A 16,343-nucleotide genomic window follows, 5' to 3' on the forward strand; every position below is an offset into this window, starting at 1 on the left:
TGAAGCCTACGAAAAACAATTAAAAATTGCATCCTACAAAACTACAAAGTTGCTGTCTAAGCCCTTGAAAATACCATCTAACCTTCAACCTACCTGCTTTCCCCCTCACCTTCCATTCATATACTCACAGCTGATAATGAAAAAATCATAAATTTACATTCATCAACAGAGAGACTTTTTGTTTCAGCCTTACACATTTTTCTACAGAATCAACAATATAAAACATTCAAAACATTAAAACATCAACAATAAGGGAAGAAAACATTGTAAATGAGAGAGAATGCACAAAGTTTTCCGTCTCTCAGGAAAATTGACTATAAAACATTGAACATTGAGAATCATCACACATCAGGCAGCAGTGAAGAGAGACAGTGCTATAGATATTCTTCTTAAATATTGAAATTTCTTAATAAAAATCCTCATTTTTCCTTTAAGTTTAATTTAACTTATTATTTTTGTGTTTTTCTCTCAGTAAGCTAAGTGAATTAAATGTGAAAAATTTTATACATCAATTTGGATTTATTGCCAATAATAAAAAAATATACAGCGAGTAGGAAAAAGTGAAAAAAATGTTAAGTGATGTGCCATTGAAAAGTTTTTTAGTGCCTGCCAGCAAAATACAGATATAAAGTTGAAGTTTGTGATGCATTTTTTATAGTTGCACAAATTGCAGACTGCACAAGAAAAATTGAGTAAAAAACCGGAAAATAAGCGACGTAAAGAATAAGAAGGAAGAGAAAATATTTTGTGTTATGTCTGGTTGACGATGAGAATGTAAGTGGATTAGAAATATGCCCTTTTTGAATAAATATTGATAAAACAAACTTGATTTTTGTGTGTGCAAAAGTTCCGACATTTTATTTCGGTGCCAAAAACATTCAATTTTCATCCCCTGCTTCATCTGCAGGCAATAACAAACCAGCCAAAATCAGCAGACATGAATATCAATTTTTCAAAAAATGATTGAATTTTATCCACAATAAAAATCTATAACTAGCTATACATCACACCAGATCCAATCGAACCATTCAAATCAAAATTTTTACATCCATTTTTATGACTATTTATTGTAATAATAACAGAAGAAATCAAAACACTTGAAAAATATTTTTTCATGCGCATGTTTTCCTGTTTAACAGAGAAAAAAGAGATTAAAGAAGAGAATATACCCGATTGAATGTCTACGTACAAACAAGTTATTGAGTACAAAACATATAACTTTCATCGCGGAGATAAATCTCACTTTTTTTAGGGTCATTCACAGCTGATGGACATGTTAAAATTGATTCTAGATTTTAATTGTTCTCTGAGTGAAATTTCTCGACAATCTATAGTCAATGGGAATTGTTCGGTTATTACGTTCTCGGAAAGCACATGGCGTATACTCTGACTTGAAGCCGGATTTCATTGAATTTGGCATGAAATCAGAAATAAACTGGCCTTATGCTTGATTTTAGGGCATTCCAAAAACCGCACAACCTATGTTGTGTGTCTTCCGGGATTACGCAAGAAAACGAATTTATTGTCCAACTTCAGTCTGAATAGCACAAAGTGATCGATTTATCCAAATTCTGGCATTCAATCGATTCTATTTAATTTAGTTTGCATCTGGCACCATACCAGAGTCACGCCGGGCTTCTGCTGGAATTCGGATCGATTAGCAGACTTGTTCTTGGCTGGTTAGTTTCAATCCTATTGAACATACGAACTTTTCTTGTTCAAATATGAGAAATTATAAAAAATCGCCAATTTTTGAGAGTTTTGAAAAAATTTCGAGGCACATCTAAAATTTGTCATGGTAAACAAGTGTGTCTAACCCATCAGTATGCCCACTACTGGCTTAAACTGTTACATAATACTAGACACTTCCCCATCTGGTTCCCAAAGTAGCTAAACTCTGTTAATCAATTTGAAATTCGTCCTCAACTCGGTGTGACTCTAACTTAGAGTCGTATTCGAAGAATGTTAGAGTTAAGTCGACAACTATCATCCGGCACCATACCAGCATTACTTCGGCCACCGTCTCCGAACATGTCAGAGTCGCGTTGACCTGGAGTCAGATTTTGAATCGATTAACCAATTTGAGCCATTCCGGTTTATTAATACTCTTCCTGCACAACAAGCTAGTCATCATTTATAAACCACCCCCAATTCGCAATCCACCAACTTTTCTATCTCCGTGCAATTTTTTCTTTTTTTTTCATATTTGCTTTATAAAAAATATGAAGTTATTGATGAAAAGATGAGATTTAAAGCTTAGTGAGAGCTTCATGGATTTTTATTATTGAATTTTAAAATCAATTTTTTATGAAGTTGACTGAATTTATAGTCTGATATTTCTAAAGATAGTTTTTTCACATCGAGATATAAATTTTTTGATGAAACAGATGCAATCAATAATGCAAAAGATCAACGTCAATTGGATCAAGTCTGCGAAATGTAATTTTAATTATGAGGAAAAGGTTAAACTTTTATAAGACTGCATAAGACGATTAGCTTAATGAGAAATTGAAATTGATCTTTTGTATTTTAAGCTGAGTTTTAAACGAAGGATCTACAGCTGTGTTGTCCAGATCAATTGTGATCCATGGCATACTCTGATGATAAACCACGACCAAAATCACACACGGCATGCATTTCATGGCATTTAAAAAACCGGGAAAACTTCTTACTACTCCTTATTTGGCCTTAACTTTCCGCGTTAAGGTGGTACTTCACAGTTTGGACAGCACTGTCAAACTGTCCTTAAACATATATCAAATATGAATTGTTTACTGATCTAATACAAGACTGAAATGATAACTTATTCAAAATATCTTAATACAATGTTGATCTAATACATCAGTAATGTGAATACTGATCTAATACAAGACTGTACTGACAGCTAATACAAAAGATCCGAATCTAAAACTGATCTAATACAGTACTGATCTAATACAATATAGATGTGAATATTGATCTAATACAAAAAGGCAGCAGTTGCGTAGTGGTTAGAGCGTCGGACTACCGTTCTAACGACCCGAGTTCGATCCCAGGGAAAGTCTAGTCGGTTTCGGGTGCTTTTTCGCTGTTTCTAGTCAAACCAACTCGGTTTGTGTATTTCCGACACACAAATCGTGGCTAAGTGCAATTACACTTGTACCCTTGGGTATACAGTTGTATACCCTTGGGCATGCAACTGTGCAGAGTTAGAATATAGCAAAACGTCATTTATGACAAATCATCCATTGATCTAATACAAGACTGGAAATTATTAGGAAAGCTTCAATCCCGGGATTGCGAGACCGAAAAAATGTGCCCATATAATAACCCGATCCCCGGAATTGAAGCCCCTATTTGATTCTTAACACGATTTAATTGATGTGGGTTGGGAATTGATTACCTCAAACCAATATACACTTCAATCTAATTATTCATACCTTTGCTGTTTAGTAATTATATTTGTATCACTTTAGGCTATTTTATTTGGCAAACCTTAATTGGTTCCTAAAGATACAGTTATGTTGCGTTGCTCAATTTGAAACCCACTGCTATTTTATTATAGTTCCACCCATTCCGCCACCACAGTTCAACTTGAAGATTGTTCTAGATGAGGCGGTTTTTGAGAGGAAGTATGTATGCTGCATGGCTATAAATCTCCCAACTCCCATTCAAAGACTTATATAATTTCATTTAAGTCTTTATAAATAAAAAAAGTAGTAAACTTCTTCAAAATAATGTTATTATTATAGAGCATAAAGGGCAAATGTAATCGACTTACAATTTAAACCATGTTTTTTGCAAATGTTGTCAACAATCTGTAGGTGGGAATGCTCTCATGTTATACAATCGGTATCCATGGTACTGTTTATTTTTGTATGCTATTCACACAACTAACTGGACATTCCCTACAATATAAAATGTGAAAAAACTCAATGAAAAATATCATTTTTTTTTTGCTCATATTAAAATGTAGCAAAAAATAGAAGAAATATTTTCTCTCGGATTTTCATTTCCTTCTCGATTCTCTCTCCTCAGCTCAGTGCAAATCATATTTGTCATCGCATTAAAAATTGTGAATTGCACATTGCAGCAGTTTTTTTCTATGTCTGTGAGTGCTGTATTTTTAGAAATATCAGTTTCGCAAACTCTCAAGTTTTTTTGGTTTACTATGTGGGGTCGTTCACTTATGATGTCTAATACAGGTGGTGTGCAATCTTTGTTCCGTGGCACTCTGCTAGAACCTGTGTGCCGAGGCTCTAATATTTAGAACAGTGGTGGGCAAACTCTTTGCCAGACACTCTAGTGTGCTGTCTTTTATTGGAATCGCCATGAATCGCATGCCGTTTGCGGACTCTGTCGTAGCTAACCACCTAGATGTATCATGACACATAAGAGGTTGCCGACCACTGGTTTAAAAGGTACACTAAGAGGAATACGGAGTAAAAAGTTTGAAAATAATGTCCTAAGGTCGGCGTGAGTCTGAATTCGAGTCAGATTCGGCAGAATCCGAGCTCACGCTGAGATTCGTAGTCAAGCTGAGTAAGGGACACATTTTTCACGACATGTGCTTTTCAGGAAGGGACTATCTCAGCAGACACAGTGCATAGTATAGAAATAGCACTACTGTCCCTAAAAATCGGTCTTTGCCTGTTTGGATATGTGATATTCTTTAATGAAATAGATAACAGATTCGAAGACCTTCCGTCAGGATATCCCCTTTTATACATCTGAAGAGTCTTAAATCAATGATTTACATCAATGATGCACATCTCCATTTATACATTAACTTGTATTTCTATCACATACCATAAATTGACAAATAAGCTAGCTTAGATTCATGACTGGAATTTCGATGAAGAACAATTGCATCTGATAATATAAAATATAGACGACGCAAGTAAGCTATGCTTGAGAATATTCTCAAATGTAGCATATGAGTATGAATATGATTTATGATAAATATTTAACTTGTTAATTAGTAAATAACGAAAATTTTTAATTCAAAAATGTTAAATACACAAGCAAAGAGATTTTTGAGGTTTTTAAGACGAGTACTTAAAAGTAAATAATGATTCTTTGTACGTAAAGAAGCTCTGAACTTTTTCAATCGTCTGGTTTCTATGGAAGTAAATCTCAAAGTTCAAGAGTAGATTTTTTTTTAAATATTTATGATTTTGCTTTTTTATTTTATTACTTACTGTATGGGGATTATATCATTGAATTAGACATTTAAACTTCCTGAAATTTATTGGAATTAACCCAGGTTATTTTGAGGTGGTTTTTGTTCTATTTTGAGTTTTCCGATGTAAGATGAAGGAAACCTCTGATTCCGAACATTGAGAAGTAATTCATTTATGACGTAAAGCGAGAACACGAGACATGGATCGTGTTCATGAGTATGCTCCCAAAATTGAGCATGTTCAGTTATATTGATTGAGTAAACTCATAAGCACATTTAGGTGAATATGCTTATTGTCTGTTAGGGTAAGCGAAGCCCTGACCTCCTGTAAGTAAATAATCGATCCTATTAATAAGTAGCTACGAGGTGCGGATAGCTCAGCCAACAAGTTGCAGAAAAGTAGGATTCGCCTTACAGATGTGTTTCTTGCTGACAGGAAAAAAAAACTTAAAACAGGAATAAACTGACAAGCTTTATAGACTTCTGAGTTGTTCGCCCTCTGAACAGTTCTTTGAATCTTATTAAATCTCATTTTCATGGAATTTTTCCTAAAGGCAAGCTAATGACTAGTTGTTACGTATTTCTGTCCACTCGAGATTAAGTTATTATGAGTTGTTGTAAATTTTTCAGGAAGACGACAACTCAGATGACAAAGTTTGTAACTATTTCTCGCATTTTATCAATTGTCACCTAAGTTGTCCGCTCTCAAATAGTTTTAAATAGTTAATGCAAAAGTTTCATTCATCCAGTTTCATTCATAAGATTGAATTTTCGAAATTAGAGTTAAATTCCGATTAAATCTTATATTAAATGGACATAACTATTTGAGGGCAAGTTAATGTCCAGTTGATGACTAGTTCTAACGTATTTTTGTCCACTCGGGTTATCCACATGATTTTTACATACTTACTTACACTTCACTGACTAGACAGATCATCTGTGATCCATGGCCTCACTCATCTGACATCTAAAACTGACTCTATCGCTCGCTGCTCTTTGCCAATCGCCAATACCACATGATTATTACTTCAATTATTAACGATGTGCCAAACCAATTCGTTCCGATTAATATTTTATGAGGAGTTTGCAGAAACACTTGGAAATTATAGAGACTATTTGTGGATCAGTCTAAAATCTATTATTTATTTAAGTGAAGAAATTATAAATTAAATTTTGTAAGATGTGGGTGCCAAAAAAAAAAGAGAATAAAACTCGGTTAACTTTGTTTATTTCCTTGCGGCCTTTGCACTTTTTCTTCCATTTCATTCCTATAATTTTATTATTTGTTTAAATTTTGTGGATATGTTTATGTTCATCGCGAGATCAAAACGTCATAGCATATGACTGCGTAACAGAATCAACTGACTCAATTATGTAAACAATCACACAGAGATAAAGTTTTTTAATTGAATGTTAAAAATAATCAGGCACGCTTTTACGCTTGATACATGTACGGACATGCCACACAGACTTTTTTTTCTATTGTTCTTCAATCAGTGCACAGTGTGAAAAAATGGAAGTTTTAATTGGACATGGTTGTGGCGATGTAGATTGCAAAGTAAGTGATTTTAGGAATTTAATGTTTTACAGTCGTTGCTTTAAACTTACAAGTAATTTATTGAAACACTTCCTCTGTAGTTTCTTGAATACTTTACTATCTTGATAATTGGAAATGGATGAATAGTTTATTGAATAGACACGCAAATTTTACAAAGATAAAGTTCGGAAAATTTACATCTTTCAATGTTTTTTACTGACTTGAAGTAAGTAAGATGTAAGTTATTATCTAGCTGGTATGATAGCATCATTACTTATGCTTAGAGTAGTATTCTGGAAGGAGTTTTGTTTGATTTAAATTCAATTTTTATGTATTTCTTTTCGTTTTGTTTTACAATTGTCTGTCTTCAATAAATCTTGTTTTGGATCTATTCACGACGTTTTGTTCGATTATGAATATATATTACTTCTTTTCGAGGTTGTACAGATCAATTGTGATCCTTGACTTTTCTATTATATCGCTTAAAACTTGTTCTATCGCTGGCTACAACTTGTCACTTCCCAATTCCAAATGCAATACTTTCTCTATCTTTTGTGATTATTTAATTGTACGGCAATGCTCATTTACTAATAAAATTAAATAATCAACTTCCAAAATGATTTAATTATTCTCAATGATGTTTATTCTTCGAAGTTCTAAATTACACTGACATTTTATCAAAAAAGGGGGTTTCAACTATGTAATTGTCAACAATATTATTTGAATTACAAATGAACGTTATAATGTTTTAAGGATTAAATCAGATTGAATGATAATAATGATGCAAGAGTAACAAGATTCACTCTTTATATTGCGATTATGGCCGTCGATACCTTGATCCTTTTTTATCAAGCTAATAATAAATGATAATAAGCTCAGCGTGCAAACTTAAATAAAAGTTATTATCTCCAATAAGCTGTTGTTTTTGATAAAGTTTAATTAGATTGAATATCGTTAAGATACTTACTGAACTGACAATGTATTTTAAGAGTTCTTCCTTCCTACTTACTTTTATCCTTATAGTATTAATCAGATAGTTGATTTTAAAGGTTTCAATTACTCTTCAATACTTTCTTTTTAGCTTAATGTACGGAAAAAACTTTACAAAAATTCCATCGACTAGGAAGTTTGTTAATCTTTTAAGTAAAAGAAGATTTAAGGAAAAATGTCAAACAACAGCTTACTTTTCATGTTCAGCAACATAGTTCAAATTTTTCACATTTAAATCATAAAAAAATGGTAATAAAAATCTCAAAAACAGAATCCATTATTGCCGACAAACAACCTTCAAAAATAATATTGAGGACTTTATCAATGCGACGATGAAGAAAATTGAAGCTTAAAACAACATTGTATTCTTATTCAGTTTCTTGTAAGCGATGAAAAAAATTGAAATTATAAGCAATTTCCTCAAGTTTCCTCTGATTTGCAATAGAAACTATCCAATGCAATATAAGACAGATAATTCAATATGATTGTAACTATAGATAAAATCCTGAAATTTATTATCAAGATCATTTCAGAAAATTATAGTGTGATAATCATCTTCAATCCATTGTGTTATAATTTAATAGCTCCCCGGGTGATATTTGTGACAATTTGATGGATTTCAAGATGTGTAATTAATTTGTTAAGGATGAATAGATGATGATTATTCCATTTTGAATAATTTAATAAATAATTGAATCCTGATGGAATTTTGATCGATAATTTGCATAGTAAATTTGATAATCTTATCAATGACTTGGAAATGTGCAATAATTTAAACTGTAAATGAGCATTTCTAGCTCAGAGGTAATAAAAGTAATTAGGATGTGGTCATTCGTGACCGCATTCCACAATTCATCGATTAAGGGGCAATTTATTTTTTCGTCTTTAAAAAGGGGTCGAAAACAGACGTCATATTGCCTTCAGGAGAAGTCACGTCTTGCCGTCGCCGGTCCCAGCGACTAAATTCTACGAGAAGACACGGTGTAGAAATGTCTGAAAATTGAACTTTAGACAGACTTAACCATGACCAAAGGCCGAATTTCATGAATTATCTGTGGCTAGAAGTCAATGTCACGAACAGAGCGTATTCTGGAGTTTTTGGGGTTTTGACTACGCCTCTTGCAATCTGATAATCTGCTATTGGCTGATTATTGGCCATTTCAATTTCATATATCTTGGAAGACTGTGTCGATCGGGATACGTCCTTAATATAAATTCGATAAGCGTCAAGTAATTGCATTGTTCTTTAACCAGCTTAATATCAGTATCATATCCATCACCAGCATATCAATGTCAAGAGATCATGCTCAATCCGATGATGTTGTTATGCGGGCATGACGCGTTGAATCTTTACGATGTCAATGATTCACGCTATGCTGTACATTTCACATGTCATCACCGACCTTCCAGTGATATGTCCTTCGATTGACATTTAAATTTGATACTTCCTCATATTGTTGTCTGTTTCCAGCAGTTTAACTCACCTAACAAAAAGATTCTCATTTTTGTTCTTAGAATGCTATAAGCCTATAAATTTTTAAACAAAATTTTGTATCAAAAAAGCTCAAACTGGATGATGAGAAAAGGGACTGACAGACGAACAAGAAGAAGAGTCGACGACAACGCCTTTCTATAATTGGTTAAAAAGTCTATTTTTAATTTTAAAGTGTTTCGTGCCATTAAAATTAAAAACAAAATTCCAATAATATTGAAGTTCCAACTTAAAAGGTTGAAGCAGGCTGAAGAATTTTAATAATCAAAAAGAATTCCTACCTTTGAAACCCTTTCCTTGAACTTAATGAGTTTGCTATTCAGGAACAAAAAAACAATCTTGAGTACATCACGAGTCTGTCCTTTAATATTCAAAAGAATTCCCCAAAAAATACTTCAAATAATGAAAGATGAGACTGTCTGGGCTGTTGTAAATATTTACATAATTTTCATCATTGAACAGTTAAAGGCACATGCTACCTTTTTTTTCGATTAGCACATAATACTTAATGTCAGTTTTTTGTTCAATACACAATCGAAAAAATGTGTCAGCATTTAATGGATTAAAAGTACAATTTTCTCAATCGACAGCTATTTTTGCAGCATAATTCCTGGTATTTTTATATAATCAATTCCCACCGAAGTTTTGAATGGATAAAAAGGGACGAAAAATATCAAGCCAGAAGCTCCTTAATCAACGAAACCTTTGAAAAGACATATTTTACGCATTTTGTTTTAAGAACGGAAAGGAATCAAGATGCACGTGGATATGAAATGTGAGATTATAAGCAATTGGCATCTGTAACTTGTACTGTATTTGTAACCTTTTTTTATTAACAGCAAAGCTTCTCAAAATATCGTCATTCTTTCCTGGTACAATTGCGTTCTTATTTCCAGCAGTGCTTCCAATTGTTCATATATTTGTGCTGTGGTATTTTTGGCAGGCTTATGCAAGGTATGTCAAGTATTCTTAACATTCCTACAAGATGTTTTTGATCTCTTTTTCTCCATCCTCAATAGATTTGTGGACAAAAGATTTTGCTCGTGTTCCTGTTGGGATACGGTATTTAAGGCAACATACGAAAGTGGCATTGCATCATATAAAAATTTTTACTTTAATGCTACGACAAATACACTCAAAATATGGTTGTTGATAGTAATTGGAATCATATCACTTTATGAATGTATCAAATATCTAACAAAATTATTCATATCCAGACATCTGAGATATTCGATGGCATTCTTATTCTGTCTATCAATTTTCTCACATTATTATGCATGGTGGGCATATCTCAATTACCTTAATGATGACTTTTATTCGCAGTGGAATCATCAGACATTCTTTACCGTATGTATTTTATTGAATTTTGATGGGATGTGCTTATACTTAGAAAATGACGGTTAGAAATATTTTTGAATTTTTTCCTACAATATTCAGCACAATTCAGCGTATTCAGCTGACCACATTTTTCGAGTTTTTACAAAATAATTAAGTTTTAAGCAGTTTTAAGTTACTGACCTTTGAGTCATTTACACTGGATAGTTTATCAACTTTAAAGGACCAACATGCTTCAAGACTGAATAAAGTGATTTGTTTACATTTCCAGCACATAATTTGATAATAAATACTTATATCATAGAAATACGGTAAATATATTCTATCCAAAACATACAGTAACACGTACACGATCAGTATTCTTGGTATGAGCACATCTGAATACCTAAATAATAATATTTGATTGCTAAATTATACAATTCAATGAAAAACCTCTGCCTGTTTCTATTTATTTTTTGACAGTTGACTGAATTATTTTCAACAGCATTTGTGCTTCATTTATCTGATAAGGAGAACACCGTAACATCACGTAAAACATTATGTATTATTGGCATAGCTTTATTACACATTACTGCAGCCAGTGCAGATCAATTCATACAAAATGTCTTTTTTGGTGAAGGTTATTTACATCAAATTGTTAGGGATATAGGTAATTGATTCTGTAATTTAGTCAAAATTAATTGATATTTATTAAATTAATCGTACAATTAGGATTCATGATACCGGATCTATTTCATCTGGTAATTCCAATTGTGGTATTAAGGCGTGAAGCTCTCATCAATCGTCCATTACATCGAGACAAAACAATACGGAAAGATATATGCTTAATGATTCTCTCAATTATCATTTTATTCATTATTTGCTCACTTCTATAAAAGTCTAGTGACCATAAAACCCCTTGAATAATATGAGATATCCTGCAGATTATCTTCTTCTGGATCCAACAAAGCCATATCATAATATCATTTTTGTACTTTTTAAATATCTACGGATGTACACTCGAAATAGGACAAGGAAATGATTTTATTTTTTTATCTTTACATAATGCAGCATTTATATCCAATGCCATTATTTTCATATTCTGGACAGAGATGGTGGTTCGCTGATTATTTAATGCTGTTACTGTCTAATGTACAGCAAATGAAATTTAATTTAAATACCAAGGCTTTAACTTTTTCCTTTTTTGGCCTCTCCAGCATGCAAATAAAGAATGACTCATGATTGTCAGCATAAATTTACTGACAATTAAAACAATTTATGTCGTCGTTCATGTCTGCTTAATGAGGTTTAACATTTATGTACCGCATTCATCTAATCCTGAACACATTTTTTTTTTCTATCCACATTTCAAAGTTGGAAAGATTTTTATGACACAATGCGGATTAGGAATCAATGTCAATAGCTTTTATCCGGTGAGAATAGAGTAAGCTTTTGCTGTGTAAAAAAGTCCTTCATACTTTTTTGTATCGAAATTGCCGCAATCCAATAAACGATTTATAGACTTAGCTATAGTGGTATGTTGTAGACAATAATGTTCTTTGTTAATGGCAATAGGCAAAAAGGAGAGCATTCTGAACACAACTACGACACAGAGTTAGAAGAACTACTGGTCGAATATTACATGGAATCGCGGCGACTTGAGTTGACTTCACCATGTAAAATCCCAGTCGAATTCGAGCTCTGCTAAGACATTTTGTCGTCAAAATGGTGGCGTGATGATAGTGTCATGCTTTGCCGCTCGGGTGAAGCTTTTGGACATATTGATTTTACATACATTTGGAGAGAATAGAAGTACTCAATCCGAGCCAAGCACAATCTGTTCGCTAGGGCATCAGTACATTGCTTACTTCGTTGGTCGCACAGATCAATTGCGATTCATGACCTTCCTTAGACGCTCCTAAAGCTGGCTTCCGTTTGCCAATTACCGATTGCAAATACCATGCTATCTCTATCAACAGCTTCTCTCCATGAGTCGCATATTAACAGCAAGACGTGAAGTTGTGTTGACGCAGAGCCGCATTGTGTTGCTCGGGCAATGGATTGTTTTAATTGTTATGAATCAATAATTCAATAATCCTCAAAGGATTGATGGCACTTAAACCTCAGCTTTGAAAAATGCTTCAAATTCAGGTTAAATACATTAATAATTCGAATTTTTAGAGCTGATTATTGACAGCCTACATGTTCAAAACAGACATCCTTCAACCTAAACATACATAAGCTTCCACCAACTCTGTCATTTTAAATGGATTCTTCGTACAGATAAAAATAAAGCCCTTGAAAATTATTTAGAAATGTCTGGAATTTTATCAAATAAGTCACAACAAATTTGAGTGAACTGTACCAAGCTAGACGAAACATAATCACATTAAATTTATTTAAACATATCGATGAAATTAAGTAATATCAATATTATTTGAGACACGAGAAGCAAATTATTTAAATTTTGTGACACAAAACATTAGCATCCGTGCTAAATTTTATTACATCCAGTAAAAGCTGTAGCCAAAAGATATCAATTTGTACAACCTGTATGTTGTTGTATAGAGTTGTCAAACTCAATTATCATCTACTTGATCTATTGAGTAAGAAAACTACTTATTTAGGTCAATAGAGTCTATTTTGAGTTTGATAACTCTATTGTTGTGTTAACTAGAATAAAGAATAAACAAGCACGTTTGAACTTGAAGAAAAAAAAGGACATGTGGCATGCTTGAGAATGCATGTATATTATAAGATTTCCTAATATGTAAAGACATTATGTGAAATGTTGTATTAAATATTTCTGTAATTACATTTTAGAATACTTACAAGTCATGAGACAATAATTTAATGCTCTATGTAGAGTCTTTTATTCTTTAACAAAAGATATTTTTCAACATGAACGAACTTTCTTCTTCCTTAAAATTTACTTTATTGGATATTTAACATGACTTTTAACAGCATTTTTTTATAGCTTGGATGAGTCTTTGAACTGATAATAATGTAGACATGCAGATGACATTGGAGATAATAATCGTATGCTGTTAAAAGTCATGCTTAAATTTCAGTTTTATTAGGATATTCTTAGAAAATTGTAGATTGTTAATATTCAATGAATTTATGTCGATTTAAAGCAATTTTTGTCAGTTTGTGGCGAAAAAATTTGAATTTTAGCTAAATTGAAACCCGTACAACAGCCAAAATAATCAATCTGTAACGGAAAATTTAAAAATCTTAATTGAACTGAAAACCTTACAACAGCAAAATAATTTAGTTTGTAATTTTTGTCAGTTTAAGGAAAAATTCAAATTTTCAGCTGAATTGGAATCCTTACAACAACTAAGTTTTTGAAAATTTAAAATTCGTTTGAAATTTGTGTTGCAAAAATTCAAATTTAAGCTGAATTAAAAACCATACAACAGTTAGCTGTTTGAAAAATAAAAATCCGTTTGAAATATTTTCCTATAATTGAAAACTTAATGAGTTTGAAATTAATTAAAAGAGTTTCAGCTTCATTTCTACAAACTTTTCCTATAAAATTGGCATAAATTAGCATAAATTGACATAAAAATCATTGAATAAAACTATTAAAACATTGACTTTCATGTAGAACTTATTTCTGAATATAGGATTTAATTTAGTAGATGAAATCAGACACTAAAAATAAACTTAGAAGAAAGTTTTCAATTATCAACTTAAACATAATCTCATGAATTATGATGCCAAAATCAGTTTCCATTATAAATTGAAGACGACAAGTTAATAAAAGCTCATAGTTTATGACTTAATACAATATTCTTCCCAATCAAATAATACATTGAATAATAATAAAAAAATTCCAAATAAACGCTCAAGATTTTTTTTTTAAAAAATGATGATAAATTGACTGAGAAATAAATGTTGAAATTAATTGAAAAAGTTTTTTTTTTAAATAAAAAAATAATGCAAAAAAAGTTGTGAAAGAAATGCAAACAAAGTGTTAAAGATTAAATAAGGTGAAAAAAATAAAATAAAAGTTAAAAAATTTTTAAGCACGTGGAATTTAAATTTTCTCATTTGATTAATTACATTTACAGCTTATGGCCAGAATTAGATTTTGAATGTTATGCTGACTACTCAGGAGTCTTTTCGTAACGATTTTCTAAATTTTAAATTTTGTAACGTTTTCTTTAAATTTTGAATTTTGTAACGAATTTCTAAATTTTGAATTTTGTAACGATTTTCCATATTTTGAATTTTGTAACGATTTTTATTCAGAATTTCAACGGTATTCAAAATTTAGAATGCCGTTAAAGTTCAAAATGAGAAAAGCTAAAGTTCAAATATTTGGAAAAAAAATTTGGAAACCGTTACAAAATTCAAAATTTTGAAAACCGTTAAAAATTCAAAGTTTTACAAAATTCAAAATTTAAAATTTAACATTTTTAAAGCTTTTAAAGCTTCAAAGTTCTGCATTTTTCTTGCGACTTCGAGAAACTTCCTCAAACTAAAAGTTCCGATGCACTTGAAAGTAGTTTGATAATCTGAAAAAAAGGTAATTGAGTGAATAAACAACACAATACAGCTAACGAGCATTTAATGTTACATAATACAGCGACGATGAAGTCCCACAACTTTGATAATCTGCTAAATGAGAGGAACTAGAGCTGTTGATTAAAAAAAGATTAAAACTTTTATGCTGTTCATTTTATTGTAAAATTTTTCTTTATTCTCTTTTTCATCAAAATTTCTATCCTTACAACTTTTTTTTTCATCCATTTTGTAATTTTTTACATCAATTTAAAAATTCGTTGAAAATGAGTGGAGAAATAAAAGGAATAAAAGAATAGCTTAAATTATGAATTAAATGAGCATCTCTCATCACTTTTTTTTGTATTATTCGAGCATTATTGAAAAATTAATGAAAGAAGTGCTTCAAAAAAATAAAAAAAAAATGGAACAAAAGAACCCAAAAACCAATCCATTTACTGATATTTATAAGGCACCCCCCAATTATAATTCGAGAGAAGATTATCATGAATTATCATCGGAATTGGAATCGATTAAATTGCGAATTGAGTTACAAGTCATTTGAATTTGTAATTTTCCTTGCATAAATTACGGAGGATTGAAAATATCTTCATGCATTACTGTGCATTGTGACGTAATAAACAAATTGCTGACGTCAGAGCTTTTTTATGTGCAGTTCTATTATGCTTCAGCACTTAACGGGATGAATGGTTCGAGTGGCGCAATGCTCACTTATTTTGCCGCCAAATGGCTTAAAATCAGCAGTCACAAAGCTTCGATAGATTTCAATCATCATTTAGCGATAAAACCCGAGTGGCACAAAGCGGAAACTTTCATATTTCGCTGCAAACTGAGCATAAAACAGCCATCAGGGCTTGCTATTAAAACGTTGACGTAGAGACTAAGTTGTGCTGCTCGGGATAGTGTTGATTGCATATGACCAGGAATCACACAATGTTTTCGACATTAGAGTATTTATAGTCATGTATCTACATGCCTGACAAGCTTGCATATCTAAATAATGACAGATTATGTTGAAAAATAGACTTTACATTTAGGTATTTCCTTTGTAGTAATTGAGGCTAACTCTAGTGGAAAAATTACGTTGCAACCAGTTGATGGCAAGTCAATGTCCAGTTGATGACTAGTTTTAACGTAGGGTAGGACATTTAAAAACTGTTAATTTCAAATAATGTAACATTAATTACTTTATAAATGGCAATTAAAAATTGATACAAATTACATTCAACAGCATTAAAAATTTAATTCCGATTGCATCAAAACCAACTCTCGACATAATTCACGATTTCAATACAAAAAAAAAATTGCTTGGAATG

General features: G+C 31.8%; 1 protein-coding gene across 2 annotated transcripts; it reads left to right on the plus strand.

The window, feature by feature from the left end:
* Positions 1–366: 366 nt before the first annotated feature.
* On the plus strand, positions 367–12,384 carry LOC139092745 (uncharacterized). Of its 2 annotated transcripts, none has more exons than XM_070643279.1 (6): positions 367–774; positions 9,771–9,955; positions 10,020–10,134; positions 10,200–10,527; positions 10,978–11,164; positions 11,227–12,384. In XM_070643279.1, the coding sequence occupies exons 2-6, from the start codon at positions 9,937–9,939 to the stop codon at positions 11,388–11,390; spliced, it is 813 nt and encodes a 270-aa protein (XP_070499380.1). In that variant the 5' UTR covers positions 367–774; positions 9,771–9,936; the 3' UTR covers positions 11,391–12,384. The 2 variants fall into 2 exon arrangements, with proteins under 2 accessions (XP_070499380.1, XP_070499381.1); XM_070643280.1 differs by having other exon boundaries at positions 9,783–9,955.
* Positions 12,385–16,343: the final 3,959 nt, after the last annotated feature.

This window comes from Chironomus tepperi, unplaced genomic scaffold, assembly GCF_022539635.2.
Source record: "Chironomus tepperi strain 1889 unplaced genomic scaffold, CSIRO-AGI_Ctep_v1 contig_309, whole genome shotgun sequence".
NCBI classification, from domain to species: domain Eukaryota; kingdom Metazoa; phylum Arthropoda; class Insecta; order Diptera; family Chironomidae; genus Chironomus; species Chironomus tepperi.

What these genes read in the sequence shown, in the direction of transcription:
- LOC139092745 (XM_070643279.1), top strand. An exon ending in TTTTGGCAGGCTTATGCAAG is followed by an intron (nt 10,135 to 10,199) that starts GTATGTCAAGTA and finishes CATCCTCAATAG; the next exon opens with ATTTGTGGACAAAAGATTTT. An exon ending in TCAAATTGTTAGGGATATAG is followed by an intron (nt 11,165 to 11,226) that starts GTAATTGATTCT and finishes TCGTACAATTAG; the next exon opens with GATTCATGATACCGGATCTA.